This window comes from Simochromis diagramma, unplaced genomic scaffold, assembly GCF_900408965.1.
Source record: "Simochromis diagramma unplaced genomic scaffold, fSimDia1.1 OVJJ01000557.1, whole genome shotgun sequence".
Classification (NCBI taxonomy): domain Eukaryota; kingdom Metazoa; phylum Chordata; class Actinopteri; order Cichliformes; family Cichlidae; genus Simochromis; species Simochromis diagramma.
Genome location: NW_024387156.1, coordinates 198,509 through 215,004, shown reverse-complemented (window position 1 = coordinate 215,004; position 16,496 = coordinate 198,509). Strand labels below are relative to the sequence as shown.

The 16,496-nt window shown below is 37.4% G+C and overlaps 1 protein-coding gene across 1 annotated transcript in view; it reads right to left on the bottom strand.

Annotated features, from left to right (window-relative positions):
* Window positions 1-202: 202 nt before the first annotated feature.
* Window positions 203-16,496, bottom strand: part of ptprb (protein tyrosine phosphatase receptor type b) — a 37,687-nt gene continuing 21,393 nt past the window's right edge. Inside the window, exons 24-40 of the mRNA XM_040048366.1 lie at window positions 14,498-14,776; window positions 12,306-12,455; window positions 12,068-12,207; window positions 11,604-11,740; window positions 11,401-11,507; window positions 10,985-11,090; window positions 9,803-9,883; window positions 8,544-8,561; window positions 8,338-8,419; window positions 7,429-7,519; window positions 5,070-5,146; window positions 4,852-4,986; window positions 4,558-4,680; window positions 3,879-4,042; window positions 3,577-3,712; window positions 2,535-2,655; window positions 203-2,348 (exon numbers count right to left, since the gene is read on the bottom strand). Coding sequence (XP_039904300.1) covers window positions 2,326-2,348; window positions 2,535-2,655; window positions 3,577-3,712; window positions 3,879-4,042; window positions 4,558-4,680; window positions 4,852-4,986; window positions 5,070-5,146; window positions 7,429-7,519; window positions 8,338-8,419; window positions 8,544-8,561; window positions 9,803-9,883; window positions 10,985-11,090; window positions 11,401-11,507; window positions 11,604-11,740; window positions 12,068-12,207; window positions 12,306-12,455; window positions 14,498-14,776 — 1,970 coding nt within the window. The 3' untranslated portion in view covers window positions 203-2,325. The remainder of the gene's footprint in view (window positions 2,349-2,534; window positions 2,656-3,576; window positions 3,713-3,878; window positions 4,043-4,557; window positions 4,681-4,851; window positions 4,987-5,069; window positions 5,147-7,428; window positions 7,520-8,337; window positions 8,420-8,543; window positions 8,562-9,802; window positions 9,884-10,984; window positions 11,091-11,400; window positions 11,508-11,603; window positions 11,741-12,067; window positions 12,208-12,305; window positions 12,456-14,497; window positions 14,777-16,496) is intronic.

Sequence of the window (16,496 nt, the reverse complement as noted above, 5' to 3'; positions counted from 1 at the left end):
AGGGAGAGGCCAGCCACCCTTCGGAGGAATTCCGAAATTCTAATGAAGTTTTTTTTTTATTTTAAATTTCAAATATCTATATATTTGAAATATCATTATCTTAAAAATGTTAAACATGGAGAATGATTTAAGCAGCATTTGAAAATGTGTGCATAATATTTATGAGCTACTGTAACCTTTCACCCAAAGAAAAAAGGCCACAAACAGTGAGGCAGATATTTTTATTCAGCACTTTATGATCAAGTTTACAACAACAGGACAGCAAATTCTAAAACTCAATTACACATTTTCTTAGGGCCTGGTTATTTAAATCCAAATCACTTTCATGAATCCATCACGATATGACAAACATAATAAAGTTTACATAAAACAATCCAGCAGGTCGAATGTATCAGAGAAAATCTTTAAAAAAAGAAAAAGTGCAGACCAGCTTTCATAATAATGAATTTAGCCATAGTATTTTAAATGTAATGTAAATGTAAAATGCCATATGATAATACTATAAAATAAAATATGTTGCATGAGCAGAGGTAATTTAAAATGAAAATCCTCCAGCATCTGAGTTGAACAGAAAAAAGAAGTTTGGCCAGCTTTTCAGTTAAGTTTGAAATATTTAAAAAGAGAAAAAAAATCTCTGCTTTTTCTAGAAACGTATACAATCACAAAAGTCAAATTCTTTCACAATATTTATAATGATGGTTTTATTAAGAAAACATGAGGTTTCTGCATTGTATTCATACTTCAGTCTTTTATGTTTAAAGTTTAAATGGTTTACAAGCATTAATTACATTAAAGAGGAGATCAGTGTGCTCATTTCCAACTCCAGAGCTTTCTTCTCAGGCTAGTAAAGTAGCTTAATGTGATATCGAGTATTTTTACTATTTTTTTTTTTTAAATCCTCTGAGAAACAGGCTACTGTCACTTTAAGGCCCCTCCCCTCTCTTAAAACTTATCTTATGATTAGCCAGCTTTCAGAAGCCAGTTGAGGGGCGGCACTTGGAGCTTGTGATCTGTACTAAAAGTACTTTTCTTTACAGGGATTACATTTGCATACCTCAGTATTTAAAACTTTGGTCACGTTTAACATGAATGTCTAATGCTGTATTATAAAATATATGACAGAGAATAAAGCCTCTTTGAAGTCTGAATACAGCAGGTTATGTTTGCTTGCAGCTACTCAACAGGTATAAAAGAGAAACAGAAGTATTACACAACCAGGCAGTTGTTGACAGACATATATATTCATCATATTGTAAAAAAGAAAAAAAAAAAGAGTATTACATCTATATTTACATACAGCAATATGTGTGTTTAGAATTTTTAAATAAACAGCTTATATGGAGCAGTGAGTGAGAACATACTGGAGGGTATAAAAAATAGATGGCTCTTTCCTTCCCTGCTGTCACTCAGTTATTATTTGGATCACAACAACCTGAGATCAACCAGTGCCTACATTAAAGGGACTCCACTATGTTTTTCAATGAGTTTAAATCCATTTCTAACAATTTAATTTTTCAAAGTTTGTTGTTTTTGTTGACAATAAACTATATATTTTTTTTAACATTTAGGATTCAGATAGGGCTGAATTTGATCGATCATTTGTGCCTTCTTTCTGTAGGTTTGAGTCAAAGCAGTCCTGTAAATTGAGCTGTTCCAGTATGTTTAGCTGGTGGACTTTGCTGGACTGTCAGGTGGATTTAGAAAAAAAAAAGAAAGAAATCCAATTTGCATGCCAATCTGAGATCAGATGCAGATTATTTAACAGGTACTCACAGTTCTTAAACAGCTTTACGGAAGATGATTTATTCAAAATTACAGAAATGACTATATAATTATAATAATATGCTGCACAATTATCATTCAATCCTTTTTTAAAATATATAAACGTATGGTTAAAAATAATAAGTGTCAGATGTTTTAATGGTTTTGGATTCTTGTGTTGAATAAAATCAGACTGTAGATTTAGTGGAAAGTCTGTGAGGTGTTATTTGCTAAATTTACTAAATTTTAAAAACTTTTCTCAGATTGTGCTGATCACCAGCTGATCACCAGCTCTAGCTACGAAAGTCTTCCCTGCAGCGCCAACAAACCCAGAACCTCCGACTTGTCTTATGCTTTGTTTTTATTTAATCCCAAATCTGCACTTTAATTTCTACTTTTCCTCAATGAATTTGTTGCTGTAAAACCAGTGATTCAGAGTGCAAGACCTACAGCCCTGAAAAAAGGGTTTTACAATCTTGGACTTATTTATTTATATTCCCTGTTTTGTCCGTTTCTTGTGTTGGAATGTTTCCTCGTTTTGATCGCATGAACATCGTCATCTCTTTAGCGTCCAGTGTAAATGAAATCTGAGAAAACAAAGGGACAAAAAAGGAAAAAAAATGACTATGATTGCAGACAAATACACAGTTTCTACTGAAATATATAAATGCAGTTTCAGTTCAACTGTCAAACACAGAAATGGGACGGTTCACGTCCACAGGTGGACTGTTTCATTACTGGGCTCCGATGACAAATGTTAGAAACAGTCTCACCTCTGCAGTACTCAGGGTTGAAGTTTTCGTAGATGGGGTAGAGAGGGTTCTCCTGTTCGCTGCGATGCTTTCTGGCTCTCAGGACATCCCGAATACACTGATACAGGAAGGCATACTGGCACTGCAATGCAACAAGACCGTTATAATGTTGTAATAAACACCTTCCGGTGCTTTTAGAGCATTCAGTGCAGAATTCATTCATGTCCCATGGAAAACACAGACGTTACTTTCACTAACCAATAATTTGTCAGTTTTCATCAATAACCTTTTTTATTTCTGACAAAAACACGACGATAACAAAATAAAAACTAATGCAAAAGGACAAAATACTATTGATCCTTTCGTCAGCAAATAAAATTGAATTGACTAAAACACATGATTAAGACTAAATCTAAAACGAAATCAGCTTTGTTTTTCTTCCATTATTAATTTTTTCCCACGTTTTAATGATGTAGCTCCAGTTTAGTCTAAAATTCTCATTGTAATATTAATAGTTCAACTTGTTTTTTATGTACAACAGTGTTTTTTTTGATTCGCTACAAACTGGTTTGGGTGTTGTAACGTCATCATAAACTGTTTTTTCAAAACCAATTTGCATTCAATATTTACTAAAAAGGAGGATAACATCCTACTTTTAAATCTTTATTGGTAGTTAAATTCTAGATTAGGTCAATATTTCCTGATGTTTCTTGTCTAATAGTTTCAGTTTTAATTATGTATTACCATAAACCATGCAGATTTATCAATAGCCAATAAAATCTGGTTTCTTTTCTTCCAATTATTTGTTTTTTTGCGACTGGTTTATTTCAAAGTTTATTGTTGTTTGCCTTTGCTTCCATGTGGGACTATCCTTAATCATATTCTAATAAGTAAAATTGAAATAATGACTAAAATACCTGCTAAATATAATGAGGTGAACTGAAGTGCTACAATCACTGGTCTAAGTGGGAGAAATGTCTGGTGTACAAGTTGAAATCAAATAGTCAAACGAATGTCCTAGAATTCAAAGCTAAATACTTAAATATTTGAATGTAGCTCTTACCTCAGTCTGGACCATGTGCTGGCGGTGCAGGCGGAGGTCGAACACGCAGCCGTAAAGGTCGATGGTTCCTTTGGAGTCCAGCTGCTGCAGAACCCGATCCAAAGCAATGAAGGTCCCTGTGCGCCCGACTCCAGCACTAACAAGCAAAAACATCCAGTTATCAAAGATCTTAAACAGAGAATCAAAGAAGGTTCAAGGACTCAATAGTTCACTCTTTTTTTTGGGGGGGGGGTTCTAATGACGGGATTCTGTTAACTCACAGCCAATCAGATTTCTCCCTGAGGACAGCCTCAAGCATCTACCTGCAGTGAACGACGGTGGCTCCGGTGCTGGGCGATCGGTCCACATAGTCCCGGGCTGTCCTGACAAACTGGATCAGGGACTGGGTGCTCTCAGGGACGCCGTGATCAGGCCACACCGTGTAGTGGAAGTGACGTAGTACCCGAGGATAACTGCAGCTGCTCTCCTGTCCAGGTCGATAATGGATTTATTAGGATTGTTATCACCCATAGCAACATTCAAGGTCTGGATTTTGAGGCTTTAGATATAATGTAACATAACGACATAACGTTCGTTTCAACATAACATAGTGGAAATCAACTTTTTCATGGCCACACCAAAAACATGCAGAAATAATCAGAATAATCCTTCTGTAGCCTCTCGATTCACCCTCTCCATGAAACAAGGGTGGTTTCATGGAGGTTAGCTCCTCCCCTTTTAACAGATATTTGAACAGCAGGTGGGTGGACTCTCTGTCACAGAGATAAACATACTGTATAAGGATATCCCCTTAAAACCTCAAATCTCTGCAACTTTAGCTTTACAGACATTGTTTGGCCATGTTTATCACATGAGCTTTATTTGGAGAAGTTATGAAAATGAAAGCTTCACAATAAATATATCCCTTCTTCATTCTTTAGATATTACTGCTTTTCTACATTTTTACGCTGGAATAAAAAACGAGAGTAAAAAGAGGCATACCGAGGTGATCTTGAACTCTCGGATGGTCCACTCAGGCAGGACAGACTCTGACAGCATCTGAATGACCAGATCACCGTAGTACAGAGGCTCTCTGTCTGCAGGCCAGTACTGGTCACACTTCACCTGGAAACACAGCATTCATATAGTTTAATTACTTCTCAGGGTTGAGTTTATCTTCCTTTGCTAACCTGTGAGAAGAATCTGGAGCTCTTTTCAGCTTGCAATCAAAGCTCATAATTTCAGTTTCATAATCGTTCCACTCAAGTGGACATTTTGATCAAGTGGACGCCTCACCCGTCCTTTCTCCACACACTGGGTCACCATGATGATGTTGTAGACGCCGTGCTCCCACACCATCCGCCAGAAATCATCTTTTGTGCCCGGGAGCGGCCCCTGGGTGGCAATGTACTCCCTGCGGTAGTTATTACCCTGCACATGTAGGCAAGAGAGGCGGTATTAGTGTCATTGTCAGTGAGTGCGCTCAGTTTGTGCTTTTTAGCATGTGCTCATACAGGTATGTAGCTGGCGTTGATGTAATCGGAGCAGGGGTCGTCCTCCAGGTACGACAGCTTCACTCGGGTAGAATCATCTAGAAAAATGAAGAAATAAGTCACCAGCGGCTTTCATTATCTTTAACGTGTAGTTTAAACTAACTCTAATGCAATGAGTACTGAACTGGTTTAATAAATGTTGACTGAATTCCTCCCACTACATCCAGCATCCACAGAGCAACGTAACCATAAGGCGTTTTAGCTCCATTTTTGGTCTCCACCTGTTCTTATAAATAATTTCTGGGTTTTTAGCTTCTTAAGGTTTCTCTTTCTTCAAAAGCTGTAACTGTCTGCTGTTTGCTGCTGAGCTGGGCACTTTTAGAGGTTATTTATTAAGTAGTCATTTACCTAAAATCAGTTTGTACACCCAGAACTAAAAGTGTGAAGGCTATAAAAGCACCACAGGGCGACAGCCAGACTCTGACTCTGAAGTATTGCTCCAGTTTTCTTGTTTCTTGTTTTCTGTGTTTCATCATTGTAGAAGTTTCACTAAAATGTCTTTTTTCACATTTTTTTTTTTTTTATCAGTTAACCTTTATTAAACTGTCAGTATATAGAAAAAAGGCTAATCAGTTTGGTAGTGGTAGTGTGGTAGTCTCGAGAGGAAAAATTAGGGATAAATTAATATTTATTAATAATTATTTAAAATTGTTTGCAATTGTTTGGATAACATTAAAAATTTTGGATTAAAAACAGGTTTAACTGATGCTCTCAGTCATTCAGTTATTCTTATTTTTTTCTTGCAATTTTAATAAAATTTATATCATCTTATTGCAGCTTTGCAATAATACTAAACATCAGATTCGCACATTTAACCTTAAACCAGCCAAAAACTAACAATTATTTCTATCAGTCTACTTAGTGAAGAAGCAACCATCATTTTGAGCTACTGAGGACATATTTGTAAATGCAATAAGCGCAGATTCCTTATAGTTTAATCTATATGGTCACATTAATGTTTCACCATAGGGTAAAGGATGCAGTTTATGTCTGATGGTGAAATTCTAACACATCCACTCCAGAATAAGTAATGAAAACAGCGTCTCTCACAGCTTTCCTGAGGTTCTTATTATTGAATGTGAAAGATGTGTGAATGCGAAACAGACTCAGTAATGACTCATTTCACTGAGAGAGAGAGAGAGAGAGAGAGAGTGTGTGTGTGTGTGTGGTGTAAGTGTGTTTACTTCTCTGACAGTTAATTATAGAGGTGATGTTGTAAATGTGGCACCTCAAGTCATAAATCTGATTTTTTTGCAGTTATAAATGACGGATGCTTAATTACTTTATTTTAAACTGAGGATACTTCAGAAGGAAAAACTTTGAAAATGACAAATTGTGGATGTGGAAATTTCATTTATAATTGCGTAAAACAGATGTACCAAACAATCTTCATGTGATTAGAAATCTGTCTGTATATCACTCCCATAGCAAAAAATCAATGAACTAACATTTCAGACACTTAAAAATAATTAGCATCATCCCCAACGACGCAGACAGAAAACATTTTCACAGATGTATCATAATTTTAAACATTACATTTAACAGATGATTCATTAATTGAGTAATAACAATTAAAACAGCAACTCTTTTGTGCTATTTCAAGCAAATGTTATTGTTACCTGAGTAAAGATTGCGTCATTCAAGGAAATTCAGATTCAGTGTCATTATTTAAAACAGCTCCTTTCTTTTTCTTTCTTTCTTTTTTTAAATCAATACATCCTTAATATAATTTAGCTGTTTTTCAGCCCATCATCACACTACCTTTGAATGAGCAAAAATTCAGTTATGCAAATTGATTAAACTGGACTCTGATACGAGGGCTGAAACTTTAAGATCAATTAAATTTGGCCGGTTGTTGGTATCAGCTGATCAACTGGTTGGAGGACATACCATTTTATAGTTTTTAATCTGCTGGTTGGAAAAAAGATGCTATGCGAAACTATTTTGTGACGTGTGGATAATAAATAATATAGAGGACAATCTGCTTGGGTGGCTAAGAAATGGAAACGAAAAGCTAATTAAATGAGTAAATATTCCACATAGATGCCGTATTTTCAGTAGTATTGTGTAATTATGAAGGCTTTTATCACCTCAAGCCTCAGAGTTCATCCTTGTCGCCAAGGGAACAGGTGCTGCCTCATTAAAGCTCTTGACGATGTGATAATTGCCATGATTTCCACTTTGATTTATTTTTCTTTCTCACTGAGGGACTTGAAGGGTTGTCAGCTAACTGTTATGTGGAGTGACTGTTTTTTTTTTCTTTTTTCTTTTTTAACTTTTTGAGAAGCAAAAAAGCTTTAAAGCTAAAAACTGCACTTACATGGCAGGATGTTGTTGTAGCGGTTCTTTCCTCGGTTTTCCGGCACTCGGGCAACATCCATCGTCTGGTTACGGCCGACATCCTTCAGATCCTGAACAGAGATGAGAATAATTACATTTGTACAGTTATAAACATCAGGACTTTGTGACTAACAAGACCAGCCAAAAATCTGCTTTTGAAGAAAAGCAGTGCCATTCCTCATCAGAGTCATGGTACATTACTTGACCTTTAAGTTTCAGAGAAGCAATGATTGAAAAGCAAAATGGTTCTGAAAAGGCGGGCAAGTCGAACCAACAGCCAACTGGCATAAGCATGAGCCCAGAACAAGCAGTTTGATTTGCTGTGAAGTTCGTACACAATTAGAAGACTTTCAAGGTTTTTGAGTGTAAGATGGGTGTCCAAAACCCAGAGTTATTCCAACAGAGTGATCTGATGTTATTCAACTGAACTGTGAAGCACTTTGATGCAGTTTAGAAGACCTATTTTGTTTTATTTAATCAGTGACTGTATATCACAGAAGTACTTGTTTTTTTAATTTACCTGATTTAATTTAAGTTCATTTGTTGTTATTAATACCCACACAGTCAAAGGGACTGTGTGGGTATTAATTTTTCCTTATTTTATAGTTTTAAAGGTGCTCAATGATGTCAAGAGAGTGAGCCGTGTTTGGTGAGGAAATAAATGGCTGCACCCGTTAGAGACTCTTCTGTCATTCTTAATGCCAGGGGCTGCTACAACAGTGATTTAATATTATTAATATGCAAAACCTCTGGTAAAAGAAACAGTGTGTCTTTCTGTCTTCCTGAGATTTAACACTCCAAATGAAAACTGAAGACATGCCCAACAAACAAATAGTATGATTGATCAGGTTCTTGAAAACACTTTTTGTAATAATTTTCATACACTTACCTCAAACTCTTCAGAAAGCAAGTAGTTGGAGTCGGCCTGCAGCTTGGTTAGATGCGACTCGAAATGGCCCGCTTTGATAGGACTGAACAGAGAAAGATGGACAAATACTCAGCAAAAGGTATATACTGGAGGTAGAGTGGTGATTTTTAGCCATTTCAACAAATTAATTACATACAAAGTTTCAGAAATAAAGCCTAAACTCTCACCTGGTGATCCGACGGTTACTGCAACAGAAGATTAAAAAATTGAATTAATTCATGTGACAGTACAATAAGGTGGTGAAACATAGGTTGGTTTATAAAGGTGGATAATCAACTAGACAGTAACACAAACATAATACAGGAGTGAAAATGATACATTATGTATAGTTTTATCGCCTCTTGTAACATTATGCAGTAAGAAGAATACAATATGGTTCTGTTATAGCAATATTTCCAGTCTAGTAGACAGTCAAAACATCTCTATTATTTAATTCTTTATCTATTACTTAATTGTGTTGGTGAAGTCTTTATCAAAGAAAAAGCTGTATGTAACAGTCCAAAATGTATGCTCTCCTAGAGCTTTCTTTTTCTAAAACAGTCCAGCGAGCTGGATTGGAGTCCTTGTTGTGCTAATTCTGGCCCCTGGGCCTTACATTTGACACCCTTGTTCTAAAATGTCATTGACTGTGATTTTACGCAAAAGTGGGGTTTAATTTAATCATCTATAATTTAGCTGGTTCAATCAACACTTAAAACATCTCATATACTCAGTGCAAGAAAACCTTACATTTGTGACCTTAAAGTCATTTTAATTCATGGCCCACAAGCTGAGGTGGGCTGGCCTATCCTGTGACAGAATGATGGACAGGCTGAGATGTCTGACAGACGTGTAATATGAAAAATACCACAACAACAGCCTATTTTTACACATTCGGTGGGTTTAAAACACTTGTGTCTAATCACATTACTGCAATTTACACGCCTTGCAAAGCTGTCCCGTAAGCCGAATTGGACCCTCTGGTCGGTTCTGGCCTAAATAATGCTGGAATTTTTCATCTGCGATTTGTTTCCAAGTGAATTTGAGATCTGATAATCACTGCTACTAGCAAACGCAGAGGAGCATCGCCTTTATGTCCAGTTAAAAAACATGCTGTAACTGTAAGCTGGGGTCATTTATAAAGCACAGAGAAGCTTTGTTTCTACGCTCTGTTACATTTGTGGTTGATGAGCTGTGGCCAATATACAAACGTATGCAGACACACACACACACACACACACACACACACACACACTAATTAACAGATGCTGCGGCCTGTGGTGGGTGAATGATGAGGTAATCTGAGAGAGGGAGCGAGCACTTTATTGGAAACTAATTCTTCTTCACACACTCACATATTGGACGTGGGAGGCGTTGGAAACTAATCTCTCCCTCTCTCACGTACTGAAGAAGAATAATTATAGATGTGCCGCGCGCACAAACTTACCTCCGGACGCCCATATACATCCCTGAAGTTGGAACTTCTTTCCACATGCTCATCCTCACCACCGGGTTCTCCTGCACAGCCCTACACAGAAAATATCAGCACTGATTAGGAACATTAAGATCAAAGAGTTAAACCAATGAAAACATTCGAGCCCTGCCCTCTACGCTAATAAACGTGTTCACCAAATCACAACTAATTAACTCTGTAAATTAGCTTAACAGCTAAATGACTGTGAGAAAACTGATGTGACATTTTGGAGCTAATTTTCTGTTCAGGGCTCTGTTGTGGGACCATAAATGTTACATAAAGTCATGAAGCCAGTTGGAAATTTCACACTGATGCCACAGAGACAACGCCCCATCCAGAGTTAGTGGCACTGATGGTGTAGTATTTAAAAAGGAATGTGTGTTATCTCAGATATGCTTTAAAAAGCTGTTAAAGTGTCCATTCTTTTGACTTATACAAGAGGAAATCTGCAAACAGAAGAACAGATTCAACTTAAAGGTAACAAACTCTAAGCTGTAGTTAAAAAAATGTTTACTATTCTGTTCTTAGTCTGAAATAGAAAAACTTTTAAACTTAGCCAAATTATATTCTCCTTTTTCTTTGCACAATCTTAAACTGTCAGATGGTCCAAACAAACATGACCACAGGTTCAAATAATGAAGTAAGTGTTTGAAAACGGTAGAAGCCAGCAATCCAGTGTTTGGATCTCGGCCTAATCCGGCTTCATCAACAACTTTTCCTATATTTCACTTTGTTTTTAACTTCACTACAAACTGTGGCTTTCCCGCTTTGTTCTGATTGGTTTAACATTTGTTTTGAAGATTATGTAATCTGTTGTTATATTAATATTTCCCCTCTGTGTCTATCTCTGCTCCACTCCGTGTGTGAGGAGGTGCACTCAACGTGAAACTGTGAGCAGGGAAAGGATGCGCTAACATGACCAACTGGAGTTCAGCACCTTCATAGGTCTCTAAGAGAAAAAAAACCTAGATGATTTAATTTGAAAATCATTCAAATACACAGCTGTGTTTTAAACTCCCAAACACTGACTCATTCAAAGCTCCCGTAGTGGAGTTTCAGATTAAAGAGCAGGAAATGAGCAGCCCATGTTTTGGCTGATCTTACGCTTCCAAGCGTCCTTGAGGTAACTACAAGCAGAACGCCCAGTGTACTCACACTTTGCGTAGCCTCTGTCTGTAGGCCAGCAGAGAGACGACTGCCACCATCATACCAATGAGGAACATGCCAGCACTCAGACCCTCCACCACGCCACCTAGAGGCTCTGACAAAGAACAACACATATCGGGAGATAGCTGAGGTTAGACAGACCAGCTGTGATGTTTCAGCTTTTACTTCATGTGCCCTTGAGTGGAAGGTGTAGATAAAACATCTGTGTCATATTAATGCGTCAAAACTCAAAGACACTGCAAATTTTTAAAAATTTAGATGAGATGGTCCCAAAAAATTCATTAATTCTACTCATTGCTATCCTTAGTTTACAGAAAAGTTAGGTTTGGTTAAACTCAGGTTAGATTTTTAAAAGAAAAAGAATAAAATCTTTAATCATCAGTGAAAATGGTCGGCCGTCTCACCTGCATGAGTCCGGAGTGGCTCTGACAGGTAAGTGTCAGTGAAGAGCGGCTGAGAAAACTCTCTGTGGTTCTCGTCAAACAGTCGGGTGAAGGCTCGCACGCTTAGCCTGCGCGAGCGGACACACACACACATACACGGTCAGTAGCTGAGGGGAGGTGTTTCTGTGCTCAGTGGCAGTTCAGCAGCATCAGTTTCTCATTACCTGTATGATGTTTTTGCTTTCAGCGGCCCGTCACAGAAGGCACCGTAGCTGTCACTCAGATAGAGGTCACCATCATGGTAATGATCACAGGATCCCCCCAGCCGGTCTCCTCCTGCGCCCAGATTCACCTCCACCACCTGATCAGGTATTGATTGACCACATTAATATATTGACAGATATACAACCAGCACAGTTCTTATTCAGAGGGTGACTGTGATCATTTTTTTAACTTCTTCACTTTTTTAAAAATTATCTTAAAAAATGTAATAAAATTTAATATTTTAATTCTAATGTCTTAAATTTTAATTAAGCAAATAAATAATAAATAAAAATGTTCTTTGTGAAGATCAGAATCTTGAGTTTAATCAGCACCTTTATTATGACTAAAGGTTTGGTTGTTTATGTCAAGTCATTTTTAGAAAAGTTAGAAAAAGATCTATTTCAACATGTAATTTGCAGATTACCTGCCCAGCAGAACTCTCAGTGTCCTGTGGACAGCGGCTGGGGAAGTAGGCAGTCTGATAGGCTCTGACGGATGAGTTGCTGATGTAGTCGCGGTATGAGGGCAATGGGTGGCGCTGTTCTGGCTGCAGCATTTCATTGGCTGTCAGAAGAGACAAAAAAACTTGTCTACCTCCAGTTTGCCGGTCTGGAAATGAATGTAAGTCAAAGTAATGTAAACATGTGTTGGTGTGTTTGTACCATCAGACTCGGCCACGATCACGGTGAAGTATCGGACGGCTCCGTTGGTGTCGCTGAACCAGGAGCAGTTAAAGCGAAACAGGATGGAGGATGACTTGATCTTCGATGACCTTTTGGTGACACGTACACTTTGAGGTGGGACAGGAGGGCCTGACAGGAGAGAGGACTGGTTAAACAAATATAAGTGCCATTTTGACTTTTTATTAAATATATTTTTAGCTCATAATAATTGCAGTAATCATTTTAAAAATTAAGTTGGAACTTTTGTTTATTTTCTCAAGATTTGGACATTTTATCAAGCTCATAAGCTATTTTATAACTATGAAATTATCATATGACATACATGATTATTCATGGCATTTAAAAATATTGTAATATTAATTGCAAAATAAACAGCACATTGAAATGTTTTTTCTGAAAACTCTGAAACAAGAAATGTACAAAAGTTTATAAAAACAAAAATTCTCAAAAGAGAAAAACAATATTATGCTTCCATAATCAGCACAATAGTATCACATGGTGATCATCACTACTAGTATACCACAACACTGTGAAAAGTATATAAAAATATAGTTTTGTTGTTTCTGAAGAAACTGGCTTTTCCAGTTTCCATTCGCTCTTTCTCCCAGTTTCATCCTTAGCTTTCTCTTTTCCTGAAATGCCAACTATAAAAAAAACTTGTGCATTTTCTGCCTTTTTCTGTTTCCAGTGCGCTTGTGTCAGGATGATTTATAATGCAACACAAGCACAAAGAGGGAGGAAGAGATGGACGTGAACTAAGGGGGGACAAAGAGAAGAAAGGAAAAGGTTCTTGCAGAGGAGAAAAGTTTCCAGAGTGTTTGGGGTCATGGTGACTTTTTCAAAAAGGGCAAAGAGAAAAATAAAGTGACACTTCAAAGATTAAGAACCTGTGTGTGTGTCTCCTTCCTTCATTATGAACACACACACACACACACACAAAAGTTCCCTTCTGTTGTTTATTTTTTATTGTAGCAGGAGTTGACTGCACCAGATGTTCAAACTCGGCCTAGTTAGATAGAATCATAGGAGGAAGTGTGCTATTTAGAGGTTTTAGACCCTTAATAAATTAAAGATAACGCCTTTTAGTTCCAATTCAGTGTAAGGTATAGCTACATACATATACAGCAGAAACAAAAGGGTTTGACAGCAAACACGGAAAACCAGATGATGTCGAGTCAGATCCCTTCTGTTTCTCTCTGGCACCCATGACAGGATCATGAAGTCATGAAGTTGGCTTATTCAAATAAGAGCTGGGCTTTAGAGTGATTGAACAATCAATCACAATTTAGTTTGCTTGTAAAATGACAAATGTGACCTTAAACCTGAATGTTATTAATGAAAAAACTCATGGCGAGTTCCCTAAAATGTGAACCACAATCTGGGAGTGAATTATGGGTGGACAGCTGACGGGCAGCTGTGCCAAAGTCAGTGATGTAAAAAAAAATGTCTGCTGGACGCTTTTCTTGGACTTTCAAGTAAGGAGAAATCTTCACAAGAGCTGCTTTATGTTGCTTTAAGTTAGTCATGGGCTGCTAGTTTGACTCATGGTAACTGCTAATTGAGTATTTCTAGCTTGCCATGTGATTACTGGTTATTGTTGATGTGTCAAACACAGCAGTAAAGTCAAACATCAGTCACTGAATCCCCCCTTAGCATTCCACCCTCTCCTCCAAATGTGATTGTGTTTGGCTACAGAAACCCAAGATGGCAGTGGACATAAAGATTAACTACAAGTTAAAAACATTTGAGCGTTTTTAAGGAATTAGTTCAGAAAAGTATAGAATAGTCACAAAGTTAATCATGATATTTGAGCATTAATGCCACTGAAACAGGTAAAGAAAACTGACTATGCACAAACTTGGAGTAAAGTCAGTCTTCAGTTCCCTCTTTGTTTCCCAGGTGAGCAGTCCTACTTAAACTGAGGTTTTATTTAAACAACCAAATCCAACACTTTACCTGAGGGGAATATTGGTGTGTGTATGTATGCTTGTCTATCTATCAATGTGAGGACCAATGAAATTTAATGAAAAGTGAGGACTGTTCTGGGTCAGTCCTCACATGCTTAAAGGGTCTTAGTTCAGGGCTCAGGTCAAAAAGGTTTAGGTCCAGGTTAGGTGCCTGAGACTGCCTTATTTAAATGAAGATCCTTGTAAGTGTGTGTTTAAACTCACGGTCAATCATAGTGACGGTGGTGTGTGTCACCGGCGGGCTCGTCTGTCCGGCTGATGACACTCTGACCATCACAGAGTATTTCCTGTATGGCTCCAAGTGGTCCAGTGTCACCGCTGTGACGCCTCCCACTAGCTTCAATGCTGAGATCAGCTCCCGGTCATCGTAGCGCCGACACTCAACCTCGTAAGAGTCAAAGTCAGCGTGTGGAGGTGACCAGGAGCAAGAGAGGGAGGAAGAGGAGAGAGGGAAGCAGTGGATGGACTTTAGAGAAGATGGACCTAGAAAAGAGGAGATAAGGACACAAGGATAGGAAAGAAGTATAGAAAAAATGAAGACAAGATGAGAAGAAAGATGATGAATGAAAAGTGACAAAAGGAGACAAAAAGAACAAGTCCAATGAACTTTCTATTTCTCACTTTGCTTATTTTCAAGTTTGACCTTCATGAGTAAAATAAATTCCTTGTGGGGTTTATTTTTTCAAAACAGAGAGCGACAAGTCTGCTGCTGCTAAATTCCCCATTTATTTTTCCTGATCAGATGATAAAATCACTCTTTAAGAGATGATGAATGTGCCTGAGGACAAAGACAAAGGCAAAGGACAACACATTTGTCATTTTTTTGGCTGGGAGCAGACAGAAGATAGAAAAATAAGATGAAACTTTTGTATTCAAGAGGTGAAAATGAGGGCCTTTGATCTGTAAACATGAGCTAATTATGACATAATTATTGTACTACAAAATTATTTGGATTAAAACTCCTGTGAGTACAACAGATAAATAAATAAAATCAGCACTAATCTGACTGCCCTTTAACAAAGTAAAAATATCTAGGTTGCCCCCTGGTGGATAGGTGGAGTATAAGACATGTGCTCCCCCCCCCCCTCTTACATTAGCCAAACCAAATAAGTGAATATTTTGCTGAGATTAATTCATTCTTATTTCATTTGTGCTCATTTCTGCTGATTTCATGCAGTTTAATGGTTAGTAGTCATTATAACTTAAATCAATATGAATCCATGATTCAGTGAAAGTGTACACAGGTTACATGTAGAGACAGCGTCTATTAATATCCTCCAAGCCTTTTTGAAATGTTAAAAATAATGGCAAACGATTAAAGGTAATAACAAAAGCTTCAAGCTGTTCCGTTATCATCTTTAAACATTTAAAGATGGATTGATACTCTGCTTTTTGGTTGTTTTTGACAAGGTAAAAATAGTTTTAGGGCTTTGGGGTGCACTCACCTGGGTCTGTATTCAGTGAAGAATGAATACAACATACCTCTGATAAACAGACATTACTTGCATTCAGTTGTTTTTCAAAGGGATTTTCTGAGTCTTTTTCTTAAAGTCGTCGTTACTCTTCTAATGATACACAGGGAACTTTTGGCCATGTACAGATCTAGCTTTTAATTTTGTACTTCCTGTCTGAGTGAGCTCAAATTAAGGGCTTCTCTGTGGGCATCTATAAATGTGTTAAATACTTCACCACTTCGTCTGCTGGAAATTAAAAAAGGAAGCTGTGAAGAGAAACTGGGTCAGATTTATTTAAATATATGTGACCTGGATATTTTTTATTCCTCTCCCTGATGGTTTCAGTCCCTGCAGCCAAAAACCCTCTGGACAAGCAGGATAGGATTAAAAATGGATTTAACTCCACAGAGAGACTCAGAGCCTCTGCTGTGCTGCCATCAAGTGGAATAAAATCATAAATGCAGCTGGTTTGTAAAATGCTTTTAAAGCTTTGGATCCTCTTCTTGTAAGCTGATAGTATTTTTTAATGTTTGCTCAAATTATCTATAAACATAAATAAAACCATAAAGATTGTCTAATGTGCATTTCTCTTATGGGTCATGATTGACAGCAGTTGCCCCCGGTCAGAGGTTGATTAATCCTGATCTGATTAACAGAAAATGCAAGAAACATGCCAAAATTAATATGCAGAAAATTTTTCCACGAACAGGAAATATTAAGACAGTAAGGTCAGTATAAATAAGTCTGAT